This window comes from Mercenaria mercenaria, chromosome 19 (genome assembly GCF_021730395.1).
Source record: "Mercenaria mercenaria strain notata chromosome 19, MADL_Memer_1, whole genome shotgun sequence".
In the NCBI taxonomy this organism is placed as follows: domain Eukaryota; kingdom Metazoa; phylum Mollusca; class Bivalvia; order Venerida; family Veneridae; genus Mercenaria; species Mercenaria mercenaria.
In genome coordinates, this window is record NC_069379.1 from 34,681,723 (window position 1) to 34,703,987 (window position 22,265).

Below are 22,265 nucleotides of genomic sequence, written 5' to 3' on the forward strand. Positions count from 1 at the left end.
AAAATCCCTTTATGGATGGCAGAGTTCAACCTGGACAAGAATTTACACAGACTGACCGACAGTGCGATTTTAATATGCCCACCTTCACACTGGATAACCGGCCATCCTGACGCCCGCTGGAAATGTAACCCAGCTGGAAATGTAACCAAGCTGTAAATTGGTAGGTAAAGTTTTTCATTTAATTCTAATAAAACGAAGCCAATTCTTGCAAATCAACTTGACAGTTTTGTCAAGGAATGAACATGGCTTACATTTACAATTGCTGGGCCAAAAACGATGGTTATGTTTTTAGATATTCGTTAACAATTTCTCCAGTTTGAAAAATCGAGCAAAAATCCAAAGTTTTGCGCTAATTGTTTTATTTATGAACAACCTGTGAAAAGTTTTATCATCTGGTTTAACGGATGTGTCCTTACGGAACACCTGTGTGAAGTTTCCGGGTTCTACGTTATTCCTGAAAAAATATATTAGCCGTTAAATAGGCATGGTCGAAAAAAAAGGACTGTCGAAAACGGCCGCTAGTGCTGTCGCTGAACTCGGATGTTAACATTTATAGACTATCCATTAACTCCGATGATTTTGAATACTTTTGTATGTAAAAAGTATTACTGTCAGTGATTTGACGAAAACGTAATTATTTTATAAAACGGCACTTTCATTTCAAGAGGCTTTATGACTATGTTCCTTCACACCCAGGCTGAATTTTAACCTAGTACACGCGTTCTTGCCATTTTTCAGCCATGTGAAAGTCAACCATATAGTTTTTTGCAGTGACACCAAAACAATACAGTACAGATTACCACTTTGCCAGTTTTTGATGGTGGAGGAAAACCACTACAGGTGCTTCCGGGCTACCTCGGGTTTTGCAAGTGCAAATGATTGCTTCTGGTCGTCAGTCCTTTGAATTTCGTTTGAAGAATTCAGTATCTTCAAATGCCCGTTCTTGTTTTGAAAAGTGTTCTTAGTGCAGTGCTAGATACGTGTACAATCTTATTTGCTCATACATAATTATTGAATTGCTCCTTATGTTAATCTGCTATTTTGTTTTATTCATAAATGCCCCATGTGGTTCTGGGACGATCTGTGTATGAAAAGAATTGGAACCACTGCCTTACCCTTGCATGATCGTAAGAGGCGACCTGTGATTCCAGCAGGTATGCAAATTTTGATTCCATACCTCCTGTTTTTATTTCGAAGTAAATGAGATGTGAAACCAAAATTTGTAGTCCTGTTTGGCGCCATATAACCTATACTGTGTTGGTGCGCCGTAAAACCCTAATAAATAAATTAATTAATTATTCATAAATACCTTTTCAACAAATAGCAGATTATTCATGGTCTATAACTGCAAGCTGTTGATGTATACAGGCAAACGGTTGTAAACAATTGTTTCAAATCTAAATAAGCAGAACATTGCAAAATCTCACATGACTGTTTTAAAGAATAGTGTTCATTTATCAACTCAGTTATTTCTTAACATGCCAGCCACATGTAGCTTTAATCAACATATAACAAGTACGTAGATCGGAACTCTTCTTTGCTTGTTTACGATCCCGGATCCCAGAATTTATTTCACAAGAGTTACTCCCCTTTTGTGCAGTTCACGCATTTGCTCTTTCTGTCAACAAGATACACTGTCATGTTTTACATCGCTAGACATTGTGCATTGTTTCACATACATAATGTCTTTTTGTATAAAAAATAAATGCTTTAGAGACCGGACCCGAAAGTGCGGCCCTAATGTTCAAGCAAGGGTAATGACTCTTGCATGTCTAAGATCATTTGGCTGTAGTTAACATTTGTGTAACATATTTCAAAATCTCTCGAGGAATAATAAAGTCATATGCCGGACAAGAAATGTTGCTTTATAAACCTATGGAAAACATGAATATATTTGAAAATTGGTCTATGTAGAAATTGCCAGTCCGACACAAAATACTTAAATATAGCTCTGTGTTAAAGATTTTTTTGTGATACTGACATTGGAGGTGGTCCCTTACAGAAGCAAGCCTCTGTGGCGTACATGCTGCGTATTTGCTGTGTATATGCCGCGAACGCAGTAGTACGCCAGAGGAGTACATTTTACATACACCGCATGCCGCGTACATGCCGCGTACTATTTCGACGAGTACACAGCATGTACGCAGGAGGTCACTAGTACACTTCAAGTACGCAGCACAGACTCTGAAAATTTAAGGAGTACACTGCATGTACGCAGGAGGGACTTGTACAAGAAAATAGTACACTGCATGTACACCGCAGATACTTTGAAATTTGTGCAGTACACTTCATATACGTGGGAAAGACTTGTACAATTTCTTTTGGCATTTATACTTAGTTTTTTTTTTTATAAGTTAAAGTCTGAAGTAAACTTCATATACGCGGGAGGGACTTGTTCATTTTCTTTTGGTGTTTATACTTTGAATTTTTTTAGGTAAAAGTCTGAAGTACACTTCATGCAGGAAGGATTTGTACATTTTTTTTTTTTTTTGAAGCAAGAACTTGATTTCCGAGTAACTTTTATCTTAATAGCATAGAATAGGTCAGATTACCGGTATTCTGAACAATGAAAATTTGCCAAACTATTTGCAATGTTCATTTGTGAAGCTTACATCTTAGTGATTTCTGAGCTGCACCTTGCATGCAGTGTAAAAATATATTCTTTTTCATTTTGAATTAATCCTGGAGCTTTCTAACTTGGATAATTGAAAAGCCTTATTTGAAATTCATTGCATTACATTTAGTAATACATGAAATAATTACCAAGATAATGCCTCAACAGTGCCCGAATGAGAAGAATTAATAGCTCTCACTGTTATTTGAATACTCTTAAGCAAAACACCATTCTATCATGTTTTATAAAGGCTTTAATGCTCATTATGTTAACTCATTAAGGCCTCACCAAATTAAAAAGTTGTTCATCGGATTTGCTGCTCGTATATTTTCAGAACGTTTTTGGCTAATTGCGCTCGCCCCATTGGAAAAAATCAATCCAAAATTTGTTGGTGCGCTACTTTTTACGGACGTAAATGTGTATAAATGCTTATATAATTCCAGTCCTAGATTGTTCTCAGATGGATTTTAATCAAAATAAATACATACTACGCACACATCGTCTATAATAAATCATAACACTTATATTTAGTTGCATTAAAGTTGTTTCCCCTTGATGCAGTTACGCCATTTTCTTCAAATGTTTACCAAATTACATGCTACAAAAATTGATTTATTTCATTGAAAAGTGGATGAAGAAAAGCATACTAATTTATTTGATAACATCAATCTACATTAATTTGGTAAGGGTAAATACTTATTGATGCATGTCACTTATCTTTTTTCTGTTTTTTTTTCTGTCCAAATGATCAGCATTTGCATACGAAAGTTGGTGGAGTAAGGAGTTTACATTATCACAGCAGTTTCGCCACAAGAGTACACAGCATGTATGCAGCAGGAGTACACAGCATGTACGCCGCAGGACTCGGGCCAGGAGTACACAGCATGTACGCCGCAGGAGTACACAGCATGTACGCCGCAGGGGTAGTACACCGCAGGCTCATTTGCATGTGAAAGGTGTATGTGCCGCGTACATGCTGCGTACTATTTCCCACATACTAAATTCCTCCAGCGTACATCCTGTGTACTATGTAGTCCACAGCATGTACGCAGCAAGTAGTACGCGGCAGAGCTCATTTGCATGTCAAAAGTGTACTACAAACGTACTATCGGTGTATGTGCGGTGTATATCCTGCGTACTATTTAAAGCCCTTGATTTCAGTACACATCATGTACGCATCATATACGCTGTATGTACACAGCAAGAGTACGCAGCAGGTCTTTTTCTTCTGTAAGGGGTCATCCGTGATTGGGCCTCACATATACTTGTATCATTGTAACATAATATGTTTGAAGGTTAAAAATCAATGCATAAAAAATCAGTTCATGCAATGCCATGTAGAATCACAGCCCGGACAAGACACTGCGGATGGACAGACGGACGGATGAAAGGAATTAAGCAACTTTTAGACCCTAAACTAAAAGGACAATGATAATGAAATCAACCAGAATTACTCGACATGGCAGTAAGGACCATACATAAGTATAATATAATATAAACTGCTTACTGACTGCAAGAATACACATTTTACACAAATGAAAGACGAAAGAAATCGCAAAAACGCAGGCAGATTAAACAGATACAAAATATACATGAAGAAATGACACTACGGGGCATATAACATGTCTACAAGACAGTTTTTTACTTTTATACAGCTGTATTCTCGATAGCCGGCAGCTGACTTCAACGACTGCCTATTGCAAATACAGCGGCCGTTTTCGACAGTCATTTTTTTCGACTATGTCTATTTAACTGCTAATATATTTTTTCAGGAATAACATAGAACCCGGAAACTTCACACAGGTGTTCAGAAAGGACACATCTGTTAAACCAGTTGATAAAAGTTGTCACAGATTGTTCATAAACAAAACAATTTGCGCAAAACTTTGGATTTTTGCTCGATTTTTCAAACTGAAGAAATTGTTAGCAGATATCTAAAAACATAACGATCGTTTCTGGCCCAGAAATTGTAAATGTAAGCCATGTTCATTCCTTGACAAAACTGTCAAGTTGATTTGCAAGAATTAACTTCGTTTCAATAAAAATAAATGAAAAACTTTACCTACCGATTTCCAGCTGGGTTTTATTTCCAGCTGGGTTACATTTCCATTGGGCGTCAAGATAGCCATTTATCCAGTGTGACCTTCGAGGGCATAAAAAGAGCTGTTTGTAAAACATATATGCCCCGGTTTAAATCTGTTGGAGGTAACTTGGTATGTAATTTTCAGTCTCAAGTACTCTGTGACATTGTCCATCAATCTCATCATTTCAGAATATCACTGTATAAATACTAGCCTGGGAATCCAGTCTGACAATTTCTAACCTTTTATTTACCTGCAAATTGACAGCCTGGGGAAACCTGTTTTCCGATCGCAGAGCCACCTACATTACACCCAAAATATGCGGGTGTTTAATAAAGAACGATAACTTCTGAAAGCAATAATCCATGGCTAAAAATAGAAACGGAATTCTCACGGAAAAGACAGATCGGAATCGTGTACTTCCGAAGGTTTACGAACATTTCCGGGCTAGAGAAAAATTCCAGTTAGTACTTCCCATAGCTTTTCCAGCAAGTTGTAACAACTTTAAAATGTGTAAGTTTAAACTTAAATTTGCGTCATAGCTGTCAAGATGTTATATTAATGCAGACCTAGTAATCTACGAAAATTGCCGAATTTTCGGCATCGTTTTCCTGCCGAAAAAATGCAAACAATGATTGCATTAATATATATAGTTTCTGTTTGGATAAACACACATATCACTATCAAGTATATTTTGTAATAACATATATCAGCTTGTCCCTTCAAAGTTGTGTAATGAATATCAGTGTCCAAACTGGTTCTGTATCCTTACAAAAGTTGTGTAATGAATATCAGTGTCCAAACTGGTTATGTATCCTTACCAAAGTTGTATAATGAATATCAGTGTCCAAACTGGTTCTGTATCCTTACCAAAGTTGTGGAATGAATATCAGTGTCCAAACTGGTTCTGTATCCTTACAAAAGTTGTGTAATGAATATCAGTGTCCAAACTGGTTCTGTATCCTTACCAAAGTTGTGGAATGAATATCCGTGTCCAAACTGGTTCTGTATCCTTACCAAAGTTGTGGAATGAATATCAGTGTCCAAACTGGTTCTGTATCCTTACCAAAGTTGTATAATGAATATCAGTGTCCAAACTGGTTCTGTATCCTTACCAAAGTTGTGGAATGAATATCAGTGTCCAAACTGGTTCTGTATCCTTACAAAAGTTGTGTAATGAATATCAGTGTCCAAACTGGTTATGTATCCTTACCAAAGTTGTATAATGAATATCAGTGTCCAAACTGGTTCTGTATCCTTACCAAAGTTGTGGAATGAATATCAGTGTCCAAACTGCCATGGTTCTGTATCCTTACCAAAGTTGTGGAATGAATATCAGTGTCCAAACTGGTTCTGTATCCTTAGGCGTAAAAAAAAAAATGTTTGTTTCCGTTATCCTGACCTACCCTAAATTTTTGGCCCAATCATAAATGTTTTTATAGCCTTGGAGAATTTTTTTTTTCAACTTTTTACACAAAGTTGCAAAACTGCACTTTTTATGCTTTACACTTAGTCAGTGATGTTAGAAATCAACTTACTGATGCTCTAAAGGCATAAACCCCCTTATTTGTATTCATTTTTTTGGACACAAAAATAATTTCTGAAAAGTCTCATTTAATAAAATTTTTTTAAAAAAAAAACATTTTCCGACCTACCTACCCTAATTTTTTAAGCATGTTACCGGAAACAAAGAATTTGTTTTTTGGCCTTACCAAAGTTGTAACAATTAGGCACAGTACAAAAACAAATGACCAAAATGACTGCTTCTTAGTTTTTACATTATCCCAAGGTGAGTGGCTTTTACTTACACCCAAGGTCACTGAAGGTGTGTGAATATATTAAGTCAATTGTTCAATAGATTTGAGCATTTACATGGTGTATCAAAGTGGAGCATAATTATGTTTTTCAGTTTAGAATAGTAAGGAATATAGAGTTTTACTGCCTATGTATAATAGATATATTTATACTTTTAATCAAATGACATGTTTGGACGTTCAAAACAATAATTATTTTCTTCTGACATTTACCATAATATTCAGAAAGCCCCCCACAAAAATCAGATGACCAGAGAAATTGCCAATTAGGTAGAGTGCTTCTAAGACTCGGTCCTGATCTTAATTGTAAAACTGATGGTTTCTTTCCAGCCTCTATGTAGCGGATATAACACAGACCCTATTAACCTTTTACCTCCTTTTTAAGTGTGAACTTGACCTTAAGGCTAGAGGTCTGCATGACAGTTGCGCATGACACATCATCTTATGGCATTTGTGCCACAAAATATTGAAATACCTTGATGGATGGTCAGGTAATGAAGCAGACAAGAAACAAATAGTGTTAATATTTGACAGTTTAAGGTCCATATTTTACTTTATGAAAGAAAATGTATTAATCAGATTTAACAATATTTTCAGGGTGTGTTTGTGATATCAATGGTTTGGCATCAAGTGAAAAGAAAATAGTGAAAACTGCTGCAGAACATTTAGCCCTAAAAGAGTTGTCTGAAACCATCTGGGAAAAGAAATTCCACAGGGAAAGAAGCAGTGTTGTAAATTAAAGTAACAATGAAGATATGGAAAAAAGACAAGAGAATCAAAGAGCAAAGCTCTCAGTGTAAGGAATTAGACAAATGGACATAACCTGTGGATTATGAAAGAAATAATGTAGAAAAATATAGGTGGGGGGCCATTAAAGTCTACCATGCATCCCCACTAGACTTTTTTTCATAGGTACCAAATTGTTCGGCAGGACCAACTCTTTCAAAATAAAAAATGTTCCCATGAAAAAACTCTTTTGAACTATATATGATTTCACTGTTTCCATGGCAACCGTTCATTTTTGGAAAGATCAACCATATAGATGATAATTAGTCAGATCTTGGTCAATTTTGGTGATAAAACAATAAAAATGGTATCAAAATGGAGCTAAGACATTGGTCTTTTTTTTTCGCTTCCGGTCAATGGTGGATAGTTTGTTGACAATCAGTGAGAGATAAAATTTGGATTTATATAGTGTTGGATAGGGATTTTGTAATAAATTGTATTGGAATATATGTGAATTATATATAGAGGTACTATTTTAAACTGTGAAATTTTGAACTTTGTCGTATTAGCCAGCTGGTTTTGAGCTGATTTATCACATTTTGTGAATCGATTGATACTATTTATAGTATCGATCAAGTACTTTGAATATTAATTACCCGTGGACATAGTGTAAAAACCCGGTATAGCCAAAATTTCGTCACGCATGAGAAGAGACAGTAATTGTTTGACAGTTGATCAGCTGTTCAATATTGGAAAATTATCGCAAGGCGTTACGGGCAATTGACGTGCTTTGTAAAACAGAGTTCACTGTGGTATTTGTGTATTATTCGCTCGTCATATTTAGCTCGCCTAACCATATAAATGACTAAGCATAAAATGGCTGAAAAGATGGTTTCAGAGGCAGCTGACTATGTGGATTCCATCATGTCCTCTCAGGGTATTACTAAAGTGGCAACACCAGCCATCGGTAGTCGCAAACGTAACCTTTCCGTGTCCGGCACCTGTGATACAACAGCCAAGAAGGTGAGAGGAGACTCACCTTTTCTTGTTCTAGAGGATCGCTCTGCTATTAAAGCCAGGAGAACTTTGTATAAGGATTCCCGAGAATCTTCACCTGAACCCGATCACAGGAAGATTGTAGTCGACAAGGCAGATGTGCATGTCAGCGCCACACCTACACTCCAACAGATGTTCGATAAACTTTCGTCGGATGTTAATATGATGTACTTAGGGCTTAATGACCGGTTTGATCAGTTTGAGAAAACTCTTGATTCCCGGATTGCTAACAAGGTCTCACAACTTCTTGACAAATGGGTGAACAGTGAGCTGGAGAGAGTTAAATGTAATGTTGATCAGAAGTTGGACACCAAGTTTTAGCAATTCTCAGAGACTATCAAATCTGATTTAGCAGATGACTTAGCTGCAATACGGGGGCAGATAAACAGTTTGTCTTCCATGGGCCTCCCTGTTCTTCCTGATACTCAACATGCTACCACAGATAGGACTTTAAATGTAGTGATTCGAAACTTACCTGAGACTGCGAGTGAGGGCACGGCATCGAAAGTGAATGCCCTAGTGAGAGACGGTTTGAAATTGTCAAGTATCATGGGGTCAAGGGCCGAGCATAAGAAATCACATACCGAGTTTAAACCTGGTGTCGTTATAGCAACGTTTAAGTCTAAGGAGGACAAACAGACTGTTATGAAAGCTAAACCAGATCTTAGGCATGTCAGTCTGTACTCAAAAGTTTATGTCAATCATGATCTTGCCCCAGAACAACGAAAGAGTAGTCGAAACTTTGCCACTATTCTTAATGTGCTTAAGTCGGATCAGCTTACAATGAGGGGATCCCGAATAGTCAATCGCAATAGCGATGAGTGTCATGACTCTAGCCGTGACAATCGTGACTTGGGTCATGACAATCAGAACTCGAACCGTTACCGCTTGCACAACAGGGATCGTCGTGTAAACGGGAGAAGTGATCACGATGACCGTCGTGATAGCTGGGATGATTCTCATCATACGGATTATCATGGTCACAGGGATCGCGATAGTCCAAGGCACGGCTCTTATCAGGGACGCTCTGGTGGCTATAACCGTGGCCGCAGATAGATAAGAGCCGGGTTTTGGAATGTGAGAGGATGGAAAACAGACTCTAATTCAGATAACTATGTTTTAAGATCGTCATGTGTTTTTAACTCTAATATAGATATTTTAGGTATAGCCGAAAGTCATCTAACTGGAAGCGAAGTGTTACATCTTAATAGTTTCACTTGGTTCGGGCATAACAGAACACAGATCCACAGAAATGCCAGAACTGGTTCCGGTGGAGTTGGTTTCTTCGTATCAAACTCTTTAGCTGATGATTTTAATATAACAGTCTGTGACAATTCGGGTGAAGGTATCCTATTGTTAAAGTTACGACACAAATACAGTAATTTTTCAATTTTGCCCTGCGTATGTTACTTGCCGCCGGAACACTCATCTAGATGGTTTGACGTTAATAAGTTCTATGATACTCTATTATCTTCGATTTATCAGTATAAGGATGATGGTATTATGTATGTATGTGGCGATTTTAACGGTAGATGTGGCGACAATGACGACTTCATAAGAGGTGTAGATGATATTATTCACCGAGAAATTATTGATTTTAATATAAACAGATATGGTGAAATATTTTTAGACTTTCTAATAAATGTTAACATGTGCATGCTTAATGGTCGAAATAATGTGTGTAATGACTTTACATCAGTATCTTCAAAAGGTAATTCTGTTGTGGACTATTGTTTTGTCAGTCATAATAAGTTATCATCATTTGAACATTTTAATGTTAAGTGAGTGTCTGATTTAATCAATGAAGCTGGTTTTGTCTCAGATGTTGCATCTAGTTCTTTTATTACTTTGGAATGTTGTTGTGGATACTTATATTGAATCGAATAATATGAACACCCGTTATGTGTCTAGTTTTAAAAAGGTTGATGTTAGTAATGTGCCAAATGATTTTATGTTAGATTTTAGTACTTTGCAATATGTAAATTATATACTATATCTAAACTTGAATGTAGCTTTAGAACACAGTCAGATATTGATGATGTTTACAATGATTGGTGTAACCTAGTCCAACGAAGTATGTCTGATAGATTACCGTGTAAGATTGTTAAATACGGTTCTAATAATAAAAAACGACTACCAGGAAAGCCTTGGTGGTCTGATAAACTGACAGATATATGGAATGAAGTTTGTTTAGCAGAAAAGGCTTGGTTATCTTGTGATAATGTTAGCAGTAAGAAAGTTTTAAAGTCATCTTATATTGTAAAACGCAGGGATTTTGACCGAATGGTACAGAGAGCTAAGCGTTTCCATTGGTATTCAATACAAACACAATTGTTACAGGAGTGTAACGTTGATTCGTCCAATTTTTGGAAATCTATCGGAAAGATTGGGGTCAATTGCTCTACAAGTAACGGGATACCAATGGAAGTCGTAACATCAGATGGATCTGTTTCACATGATGTGGATACCATTTTAAAAAAGTGGAAACATGACTTTAGCTCTCTTTTCCAAACATCAAAGGCCTCACTAGATCACATTGACAATAGTAATGTTAATGTGGATTTGAATGCTGATGATATTAGTTTTAATAGTCACATAAGTTTGTTGGATGTTAAAAATGCATTGTTATCTGTTAAGAAGGGTAAGGCTAATGGTATCGACAATATTCCAGTCGAAGTATTAAACAATGATGCATGTGTTTCTTTCCTTTATGTTTTATTCAATATATGTTTTGATAACGGTATAATTCGATATATCCCTCTTTATGGGGTAAATGCATTATAAAACCTATCCCCAAATCATCGTCATCGGATAAAAGAGATCCTTTATCATATAGAGTATTTCGTTATCTTCATCCATGTATAAAGTATATTGCAATGTTTTAAACAACAGATTAAGTAAATGGTCTGAGGAAAACCTAAAGGTGAGCGATGAACAAAATGGCTTTAGAAAAGGCAGAAGCACAACAGACCAAATTTTATCTTTAACAAATATAATTGATAGCAGAAAGAAAATACATAAAGATACTTTTTGCGCCTTTATTGATTTTAGAAAGGCATATGATACTATAAATAGAATCATTTTATGAAAACTTCTGGAGAATATTGGTATTGCTGGTAAAATGTTAAAAGCTATTAAATCACTGTATTCATGTGTTATGTCATGTGTACGAGTAAATGCTTTTGAAACTGAATGGTTTGATGTAAAATGTGGCCTTCGCCAAGGTTGTATACTGTCCCCTTTACTTTTTAATTTGTTTATTGATGATTTGACATTATATCTTAAGTCACTTGACATTGGTGTGTCTTTAGAAAACGAAAAAGTATGTATAATGTTGTACGCCGATGATATTGTTTTGTTATCTGAAACTGCTGAAGATTTACAAATTTTAATTAATGGTTTAAACGATTGGTGTAAAACAAATGATATGGTTGTAAATTGTAATAAAAGTAATATAGTTCACTTTAGACCTAATTCAACGCCATGCACATCGTTTACTTTTATGTGTGGTTTAAATCAACTTTCTATTGTTGATAGATATACTTATCTAGGTGTTGTTTTACAAGAACATCTTGATCTAAATATAACTGTAAAGTCTGTTGCTCAGAGTGCCAGTCGAGCCTTGGGTTTGTTGACTGCCAAATGTAAATCTATTGGAGGTCTTCCATATCATGTGTACACCAAACTTTATGACACAGTTGTATGGCCTGATATTAGCTATAGCACACCGCTATGGGGATATCGATCTTACTCTTGCATCGATGCTGTTCATCACCGGGCTGTTCGTTTCTTCCTTGGTGTTGGAAAATATTCACTGAATGATGGAATTTCTGGTGAAATGGCCTGGAAGCCGCCATTAGTCCGACAATGGAAAAGTGTCTCCCTATACTGGCCTAAGTTAGCATGTATGGAAGGGGTCGAGGTTCAACAAATGGGTGGCACTTTGGTCATACGGCAAATCTGGTCGTTCATGTAAAAGTTGGATATATAATGTAACTTCTTATTTTGAAGAAAATGATATGAATATGTATTGCTCTTTAAGAAAATAGTATACCTCGTTCATTCGCCCTTATGGTTGAAGAGGCGACATATGAATATTATATGAACAGCTGGTTAAACAGAATTAATAATGATATCGGTCCATCAGGTCGTGGTTGCAATAAACTTAGATTGTATAAATTGTTAAAGTCTAACTACAGTGTAGAAGAATATTGTACTCTTACAATGCCTTTGTCACAGTAAATTGCTTTCAGTAAATTTAGACTGGGTGTTGCACCCATTCGTATTGAAACTGGACGATATGAAGGACTCAGGGAGGAAAATAGAACATGTCCATTCTGTCAAAGTAATACTGTTGAAAATGAATTCCATGTTATCCTTGAATGCCATGTTTACAGTGATTTGAGAGATATATTGTTCACAAAAGCAACCAAGTGTAATTCTGAGTTTCCAAACTTATCGAAAACCGATCAGTTTATATTGTTGTTTTCCCATAAAGACTTGATTAGACAATGTGCCAAAACCTGTTTTTCAATTTTACGAAGACGACAATTTTTACTTTGTAAATAATGTATTGTATTTTCTTGGTAATATGTGTCATGTCCATTTTATACTTGTGTAGACAATCAGTGCTAATCAGTTCATTCTTGACCTGGTCAAGAGTGATATTCGATTTTTGAAAACTATTTTTTATATGCGCGTTAGGGCCCCGATTTACAGTCTTCAGTGTTTTACATATGGTTCTTTTATGGCAGTTTTTAAATATGGATTAGCACTGGTTTTCTATCTTTTAAGTCTGTAAATAGTTAGACTCAATATAGAAGTAATTTTTATTCATTTATTTAAATGATATATTCAATATTCTTAATGGTCAGAATTCATGTACTATTGACTGAAATATTAATCTCATATAGCTCAAAATTTCAGCAGTTATATACATGTGATATTTGTAAATGTGTTATAATGCTTTATATGATGAATGTATATAAATGAGAATAAAGATAGAATCTTGGTCTTAAAATAGCAGTATTTTTATTTTAATTATCTAATTTGCATATTCATGAATATTAATGAGAATGTTACAAAACGACAAAATTTTATTAGAAAATAATATTTTCTAAGTTTCAAATCAATTTAAATGTACCAAACAGTTTTGATCTGTTCTGAAAGTCTCTCAGTGGTTTTTAAAATAGTATTTTGTAACACTGATGGTAAATTGTTTACTCCAAAATAGGTATGTTTAGCTATTTTGCATAAAATTAACCACTACCACAACCAACGTCTCAGGGAACAAGATACCACTAAAATTTAATAAAATGATATAATTAATTGTTGTCAATAAAATAACAATTATGTGAGCTATATTGTTTGGAAATGTAGTTTAAACTCATTTCTGAAGGAGAAATCAGTATGTAACATACTTTACACATGTTATGTTACCATTTCAATAACCTTGTTTTATTACATCAATTATTTAGAAAATAAAGATCAGACAGTTTTCATCTGGTCTTAATGTATCTCAGTGTTTTCTAGAATAGTATTTTGTTACTCTGAAGGTAAATAATTTTTTCTACATTAGCTATTTTAGCTAATTTGCATAAATTAATCTATGCTAAAACAGACATCTCTGGAAACAAGATATAACTAAAACTGAACAACATGATGAAATGAAATGTATCAATAAACTTGTGTTATTTGAGCTATATCATTTGAAAATATAGTGTAAATACTTATTTGAAGGAGGAATCTGTTTGTTACATACTTTACATATGTTACGTTACCATTCCAGGAATCTTGTTTTATTGTATCGTTATTTTCTTAGAAAATAGTTGAGGGATATTTAGTTATCAAGTTATTAAATACTCTTACAAAATAGTATAGTTTCATACTTCTCAAGCAATGGATTTTCCATAACTGCACTTTAAAATACGTTACCACTGTGTTTTGCTGTGTATTTACAAATAAGTAGGAAGAAATTTCAATCATTGTTATCAATATTATGATATCGTTGATTTGTTAAAACTTTAAAGTATTTATTCTAACATCATTTCTTTACTTTTGTTATCATCTGAAACATTCATTACACATTCAATGTTCCTTTTTCATTTTGAATTAATGCATCTATCAGTTTAATTATACTAATATCAGTTCCTTAATCATGATGTTCTTTTATTTGATGGTTTCAATATTGTTGTCAATAATAACATTTTACATTGATTATGTATTTTTATGTATTCGGTATAATTTATATTAATAATGTATAAATCCCTGCTAACATCCATACACTGATAATAAGGTTACAATTTGGGGCTGTCTATCTTGAAAAATGTTTTTATAATAGAATATTTATCTTGTTTTGTGTGATTGTGAAGTGTATCTATACAGTTATTTATGTGAGAAATAAAGCATTTTGTTTTTGAGTTTGAGAAAAACATGTATTGTATTGAGATATCTATGGGCTTATTAATAAATTATTCACTGTTGAAAAGCAGCACTGAACAAAAAACTAAAAAACAAAATAAAATATTCAGGTACTTTAAAGTAATCTTTAGATTTAAACTGATGAAATTGCAAAAAGCTGTCAAGAATGTGAACAATAGTAAGTGCTTGAAAACCAAATTTGTTAAGAAAACAATTACATAATGCTATTCAAAACTTCTAGGAAGATACTGAGTGCCTTCTGAACGACACTTCAGAGTTGATGAAAACATGTTGCTATTGACTTTACCAACATCCTTTAGAAGCAAAGAACGCAGTCAAGCAAATGAATAGCAAACTCAGTTGGATCAAGTCTGTTTATGAGAGGTAATGAAGTGTGAAACACACCTTACGACCCTCACCCCAGCACTGGCTTAAGAGGAATTCTGTTTTAGTAAACATGGTCCAAAAGGGCCAGAAAATCTAACAACACTGAAACCGAGGACGATGAGACTTTTATAAACATCACATGGCACTTAAAGACTTTTTTGTGAAGCATAACAACACAACCAAGCAAAATAACCGCTGATTTGATTTGATTGTGTCTGATCGTTAGATGTAATGAAATGTGAAATTGCCCTCACACCCTTAGCACTAGCTTAAACAGCATTTTGTAATAGTAAAATTGTATGGATTAGTTAAAATCTGAATCTAAAATTAGATGAAATGTCTGAAAAATATGAACTGTACACAATTTGAAACAGCAGTGTTACAAGAAAATCACATTCTGCATGTCTTGATTAAGATGTGACTTACGATATTTTCCCTTTAATGTTACCTAATATAGCATATTTGCTCTCTAATATGTTGTTTTATAACATATTTTTTATAAAATAGAAAGCAGCTGACAGAAGATCATAGGCTCTCAAAAATCGCTTTATTTTTATGAATGACATTTGATTACACTTTGATTCTGAAGCAATTTGTGTTGTGCTGGATAGTTTCTTGCTACAGTTTGAACTTTTGACAAAGACAGGTCATGCCTTTGTCATAACCTTTGGTATGTAACTTAATTGATAATCAAACCTTATTTGTTATGATTGATGCATAGCTTCTCTTAGTAGTGTTTCTCTTAATGTTCCGGTGTATCCAGTAATAATCCATCACATAATACAATTTAGTCCTTGTCCAGATCTCCGTATTATAATTATACAGGTGTAAGTCTGTTGACTTCAGACACAATATCTTTATTGAATCGTCTTGGAGAGCAAAGGCCTCATCTAGATGACTCAAGACCCTATGATTTGTCCTATCGAGCTAGGGTTGGTTTTGTATATGTTCTTATAATGCTACTATTTCTAAACAAGAGGACCATGATGGTCCTGAATCGCTCACCTGTCCCCACATGAACTGAGTATGACGTCGTTTTTTCTATTATTTGACATAGTGACCTAGTTTTTGAGCTCATGTGACCTAGTTCTGAACTTGACCTAGATTTCAAGATAAAAATTCTGACCAATTTTCATGAAGATCCATTGAAAAATATGGCCTCTAGAGAGGTCACAAGGTTTTGCTATTATTTTACATAATGACCTAGTTTTTAAAGGCATGTGACCCAGTTTTGTACTTGACCTAGATATCATCAAGGTGAACATTCTCACCAATTTTCAGGAAGATCTCATGAAAAATATGGCCTCCTGAGAGGTCACAATGTTTTTCTATTTTTAGACCTACTGACCTAGTTTTTGACCGCACCTGACCCAGTTTTGAACTTGACCTAGATATCATCAAGGAGAACATTCTCACCAATTTTCATGAAGTTCCATTGAAAAATATGGCCTCTAGAGAGGTCAAAAGGTTTTTCTATGTTTAGACCTAGTGACCTAGTTTTTGACCGCAGTTGACCCAGTTTCAAACATGACCTAGATATCATCAAGACGAACATTCAGACCAACTTTCATACAGATCCCATGAAAAATATGGCCTCTAGAGTGGTCACAAGGTTTTTCTATTATTTGACCTACTGACCTAGTTTTTGACCAAATGTGACCCAGTTTCAAATTTGACCTAGATATCATCAAGATAAACATTCTGACCAATTTTCATGCAGATCCCATGAAAAATATGACCTCTAGTGAGGTCACAAGGATTTTCTATTATTTGACCTACTGACCTAGTTTTCGACCGCAGTTGACCCAGTTTCGAACTTGACCTAGATATCATCAAGATGAACATTCTGATCAATTTTCATGCAGATCCCATGAAACATATGGCCTCTACAGAGGTCACAAGGTTTTTCTATTATTTGACCTACTGACCTAGTTTTGATCCGACATGACCCAGTTTCGAACTTGATCTAGATATCATCAAGATGAACATTCTGACCAATTTTCATGCAGATCCCATGAAAAATATGGCCTCTAGAGAGGTCACAAGGTTTTTTTATTATTTGACCTACTGACCTAGTTTTTGAAGGCACGTGACCCAGTTTAGAACTTGACCTAGATATCATCAATTGGATATTCTGACCAATTTTCATGAAGATCCATTGAAAAGTATGGCCTCTAGAGAGGTCACAAGGTTTTTTCTATTTTTAGACCTACTGACCTAGTTTTAGATCGCACGTGACCCAGTTTCGAACTTGACCTAGATATCATCAAGATGAACATTCTGACCAACTTTCATAAAGATCCCATTAAAAATGTGACCTCTGGAGTGGTCACAAGCAAAAGTTTACGGACAGATGCATGGACGACGGACGCCACGCGATCACAAAAGCTCACCTTGTCACTTTGTGACAGGTGAGCTAAAAAAATAAATAAATTTTATAAAACTTGGTTTTTACTCACAGGACGACTCCACATTTCACCTGTATGATCATAATATTATGAAGGCACAGATGGATATCATTGTATATTTTATTAAAATTCTATCTAAAATTATAGATACATGGTTGTTGCAATATATATCTTAGGCAATTTCTGAAATAACAGAAGAAAACCTTCTTAAAACTTACCACTAACAGTTTAAATAAATCAGTATCACAATTTGGGCTTCAATTTCTTCTTAAATATCTTTTTAAAAAGCAATGGTAGTGGTAACATATTTTAAAGTGTGTTACCGAAAAAATTCACACTGTCTGATAAATAAAGAAGCATATTGTATTATTATAGTACAAAATAAGTAATATTAATTATGATTCTAGAATATTTTCTAAATAACTGATGCAATACAACAAGGTTGTTGAAATGGTAACGTAACATGTGTAATGTATGTTACATTTTTATTCTTCCTTCAATATAATGTTAACGCGATGTCTACAAACATTATAGACCACATAAAACTTGTTATTTCATTGATAACAATTAATGATATCATTTTATTAAGTTTTAGTGGTCTCAGAATTTTATTCTTTGTTTGTGACCCTGGTTCATTTTATGCAAATTAGCTGAGCACATCCAGTTTTAAAAGAAAATAATGTAAGAGTAACAAAATAATATATTAAAACACGCCGAGAGACTTTAAGGCTAGATCAAAGCTGTTTGGTACATTTAAATTGATTTGAAATTTAGAAAATATTATTTTTTAACAAAATTTTGTCATTTTTGTAACATTCTCATTAATATTCATGAATATGCAAATTAGTAAATAAAACATCAAAATGCTGCTATTTAAAGGCCAATGTCTTAGCTCCATTTTGACACCATTATTACTGTTTTATCACCTAAACTGACCAAGATATGACTGTTTATCATCTATATATGGCTGTCCTTTTAAAAAATGAACGGTTGCCACGGAAACAGTGAAATCACATATAGTTCAAAAGAGTTTTTTCATGGGAACATTTTTTATTTTGAAAGAGTTGGTCCTGCCGAACAATTTGGTACCTATGAAAAAAAGTCTTGCGGGGATGCATGGTAGACCTTATTGGCCCCCACCTATATTTTTCTACATTATTTCTTTCATAATCCACAGGTTATGTCCATTTGTCTAATTCCTTACACTGAGAGCTTTGCTCTTTGATTCTCAATCTCCAGTGCGCATGAGGACAAAGGTTTTCTAGTTTTTGCAATTTCAACATACTGGATTTTCCAGCTATGTTTAGTGAACTTTATCACCTGACTGGGAGATTTCCAAGTGACCGTTTAATCGGGTAAAATTTAGCATTTGTGATGAAATAAACTGGCCGTTGGCTGTGCTGGACAGGTGACCTTCAAATCGAGGGTAAATAAAGAATGATTTTTCATGGGGGGTGGGGGCAGCACCTTAAGGGCAGTTTGGTCTGTAGAAGAAGCCAACTCCCAAGGCAATCATCAATCATCCTATAAAGTTTTACGACTGCATGCTGTAGACCAAAGCATTCTTAAGTGATTGAGTGGAGACCGTTTTCAGTCTCAAGGTCACTGTGACCTAGATCTTTGACCTACTACAGTAAAATTCCTACTTACGACCACGCCGAAATTACGACCGCACCGCTAATACGACCGATTTTGCAAAGAACAGAATATTTCCTTCTTAAAACCAATGGTCGTTTGTCCGAAAATGCGACCAGACCGCTGATCCACTAATGCGACCACCAATTTCAGAACTGTTTGATTTTTTCACACTTAATTAATCACCGCAATTACGACCACTCAAATTTTTCTGTATGTTACCGCGAATCGCCACGCGAATTAACACGTGCGACATCGTGTTAACACGTTAAGCGTGTACATTGTGTATTTATCCGTTAATTGCTAACAAGTCTTTTAAACGTTATCAAAACAACATATCAAACTGTTTGATTGTCTGAAATTGTTATTTAAAGATGTTTGGTGTTTTACATCGCTTTTTTAACATAAGAAATTGTTGAAATAATTAATTTGTTTGTAATTAGACGAATGCCCGCTGATCGAATTGACTGGATTAAAACGGATTTAATTAGATCTAAACGGTGTTTGTTTGTTATTATTAATGTAAATACGTTTGGGATTTCAGCGGAGAATGAAGTTTGAAATTGTTTGATATTGTTGTAATTGTCTTTAATTGAACAAAATTCAAATCATTATCAGTTAAGTGCGTCCTTAATTAATACACAGTTTGAGTATTTAAGGCTAAAGAAATTAAAGAAAATAAAGCTACATATAAATTTAACACTGTGTTTGCCATTATTGCGTCTTGATTGTATTCCAATGTGTTATTATCTGCCAGACCTTCCCCGTATAGCCTTGTCCACTAATCAGACCAGACCGCTAATAAGACCAGTTTTACAAAGAACCATGGGTGGTCTTAATAGCGGAATTCTACTGTATCTTCAAAACAATAGGGGTCATTTATTGACCTCAAGCAATCATCCTATGAGGGTGCAGCATAAAAATCAAGCCTTTCATTTTTATTTGTCAAATTGTCTATGTATATTTTGAGGTTTTAATAAGAAGCAGGGTTTAATCAAATTCTACATTGTAGGGCAATAATACCGAAACTATTTTGTATATTCGGATTGCATATATTGGAAATTATCCTTCAAGAAATACAAACAGTTACATGAAATATTAACTAAGTTAACATACCATACTAACATAAAGTGATAGGGGACCCTCAACCAGTCTATAATGATAACTCCTATGTTGGAACGATTTTCTTAGACCTGACCAAAGCTTTTGATCTAGTAAATCACTCTCTATTAATAGACAAATTAAAATTGTACAACTTTAGTGAATCTTCTATAGCATGGTTATCATCATATTTAGAGAACCATTCCCAAAAAGTTTGTGTAGCAGGTCAGCTATCTTCTGCCCAAGATATTTCTGCTGGTGTACCCCAGGGCTCTGTTCTAGGGCTAATACTGTTCATACTGTATATCAATGACCTTCCACTACACACAGGCAAATCATCAATTGACATGTTTGCAGATGATACAACAATATCTGCCTGGGTAAATCAGTAGCAGAAGTACACAATACACTACAGGCTGACATAAATACTGTTGAAAAATGGTGCACTGATAACTCAATGCTTCCTAATACATCTAAAACAAAAGCTATGTACATCACTGCCTCATATAACAACAATAAAATAACAAATCACATAACCTGTAATACCATTGAAATGCAGGGTCAAGCACTTTCATACTCATCCATTGAGAAACTTTTAGGAGTACATGTAGATAAACATCTAAACTGGAAGAATCAGGTTGAACAAACCATGAAAAAATGCAATACATATTTATATCATTCTTCTCTTACGAATAAAATCTTTCCTGAACTTACACTCCCGAAAGCTGTTTTTCAATGCTTATATTTTGCCACATCTTGATTATTGCTGCACTATATGGGGAAACTGCAGTGACGAGCTTCTAGAAACTGTTTTGAAATTCCAAAAACGTGCTGCAAGAATCATTCTTGACAAAAAATTTGATGCCCCATCTGCTGAGTTATTTACAGAATTGAAATGGATGACTTTTTCTGACCGAATTAAATACAAAAAAGCAATTCTAGTATATAAATCAACTAATGATCAATGTCCTAATTACCTTACTTCAAAATTTACTCAAAAGCATACATCTGATCATGAACTTAGATCTAGACAAAATGATGAACTAGTAGTACCTATGCCAAAAAAGGAATTTTTTCACAAATCCTTGCACTACTCTGGACCAGTTATTCTGGAATAACATACCTAAATACATACATTCTTTAGACACCCTGGAAAAATTTAAAAGATCATACCTTCAGTGGCAATACTCTGACAGTACAATAATTCATAATTGTAATTAAGTGTCAGGAAATACTGTCTCTACCATCTCTCACCATTTTCAATGTAAATACTCCAGTTAGCAAATATAGTGTCCTGTATTGTATATATTTCATTCTCATATTATTTTTCTGATAACATATAACTCTGTGTTTTATTCTGACATAATTTTATTCATGTTCATTGTTTTTGTATATAGACATGTATAAGTGGACCATATTGTAAATTGGCACAGCCAAATATGTTATCCACTATAAATAAAGTCGTCATTATTATTATTATTATTATTAGTCTACAAAAATGGGGAAAAGTTCTTATACGATTGTTGCTGACAATTTATTGTTATATATATGATTATATACCTGCATTAAAAAGAAACTGAATGATCTAAAAGTATCAACTGATTTATTTACTATGAAATTTGATTAAATCAGTTTGTCTTATGTACAATTTTTGTAATACAACAGCTGATCCTAAATCAATGACGTCATCTCCATGTGAGAAATCTTTAAGCATACCTACTGGAAGCCACCTCCTGGTGGCTTCCAATGATTTTCACAATATTTCAGAATAACTACAAATACAATCAAACACACCATTCACACCATTTTCCAACACAAAGTGACTAACCATTACCAGGGTATGACTGTGGAAATTGACCAAAATTACAATTTTTGATTTACCAAAATGCGTCAACTTTGGCCAAACTCTGACCTTAGATCCACAGACCTCAACATCAACAGGGTCAATAAATGCTAATGGGCAATGTGCCTTTTAAGACTGTGTATTGTAGGTCAAGGCATTCCCAAGAAAATGGGTGAAAAT

General features: G+C 34.6%; 1 protein-coding gene across 5 annotated transcripts in view; it reads left to right on the plus strand.

The window, feature by feature from the left end:
* LOC123542025 (uncharacterized) overlaps positions 1-21,718 on the plus strand; it is a 44,893-nt gene extending 23,175 nt beyond the window's left edge. For all 5 annotated transcript variants that reach the window (XM_053531381.1, XM_053531385.1, XM_053531382.1 and 2 more), the window contains one exon: positions 7,107-21,718. In XM_053531381.1, the coding sequence (XP_053387356.1) occupies positions 7,107-7,154 (48 nt within the window). In that variant the 3' untranslated portion in view covers positions 7,155-21,718. The remainder of the gene's footprint in view (positions 1-7,106) is intronic.
* Positions 21,719-22,265: the final 547 nt, after the last annotated feature.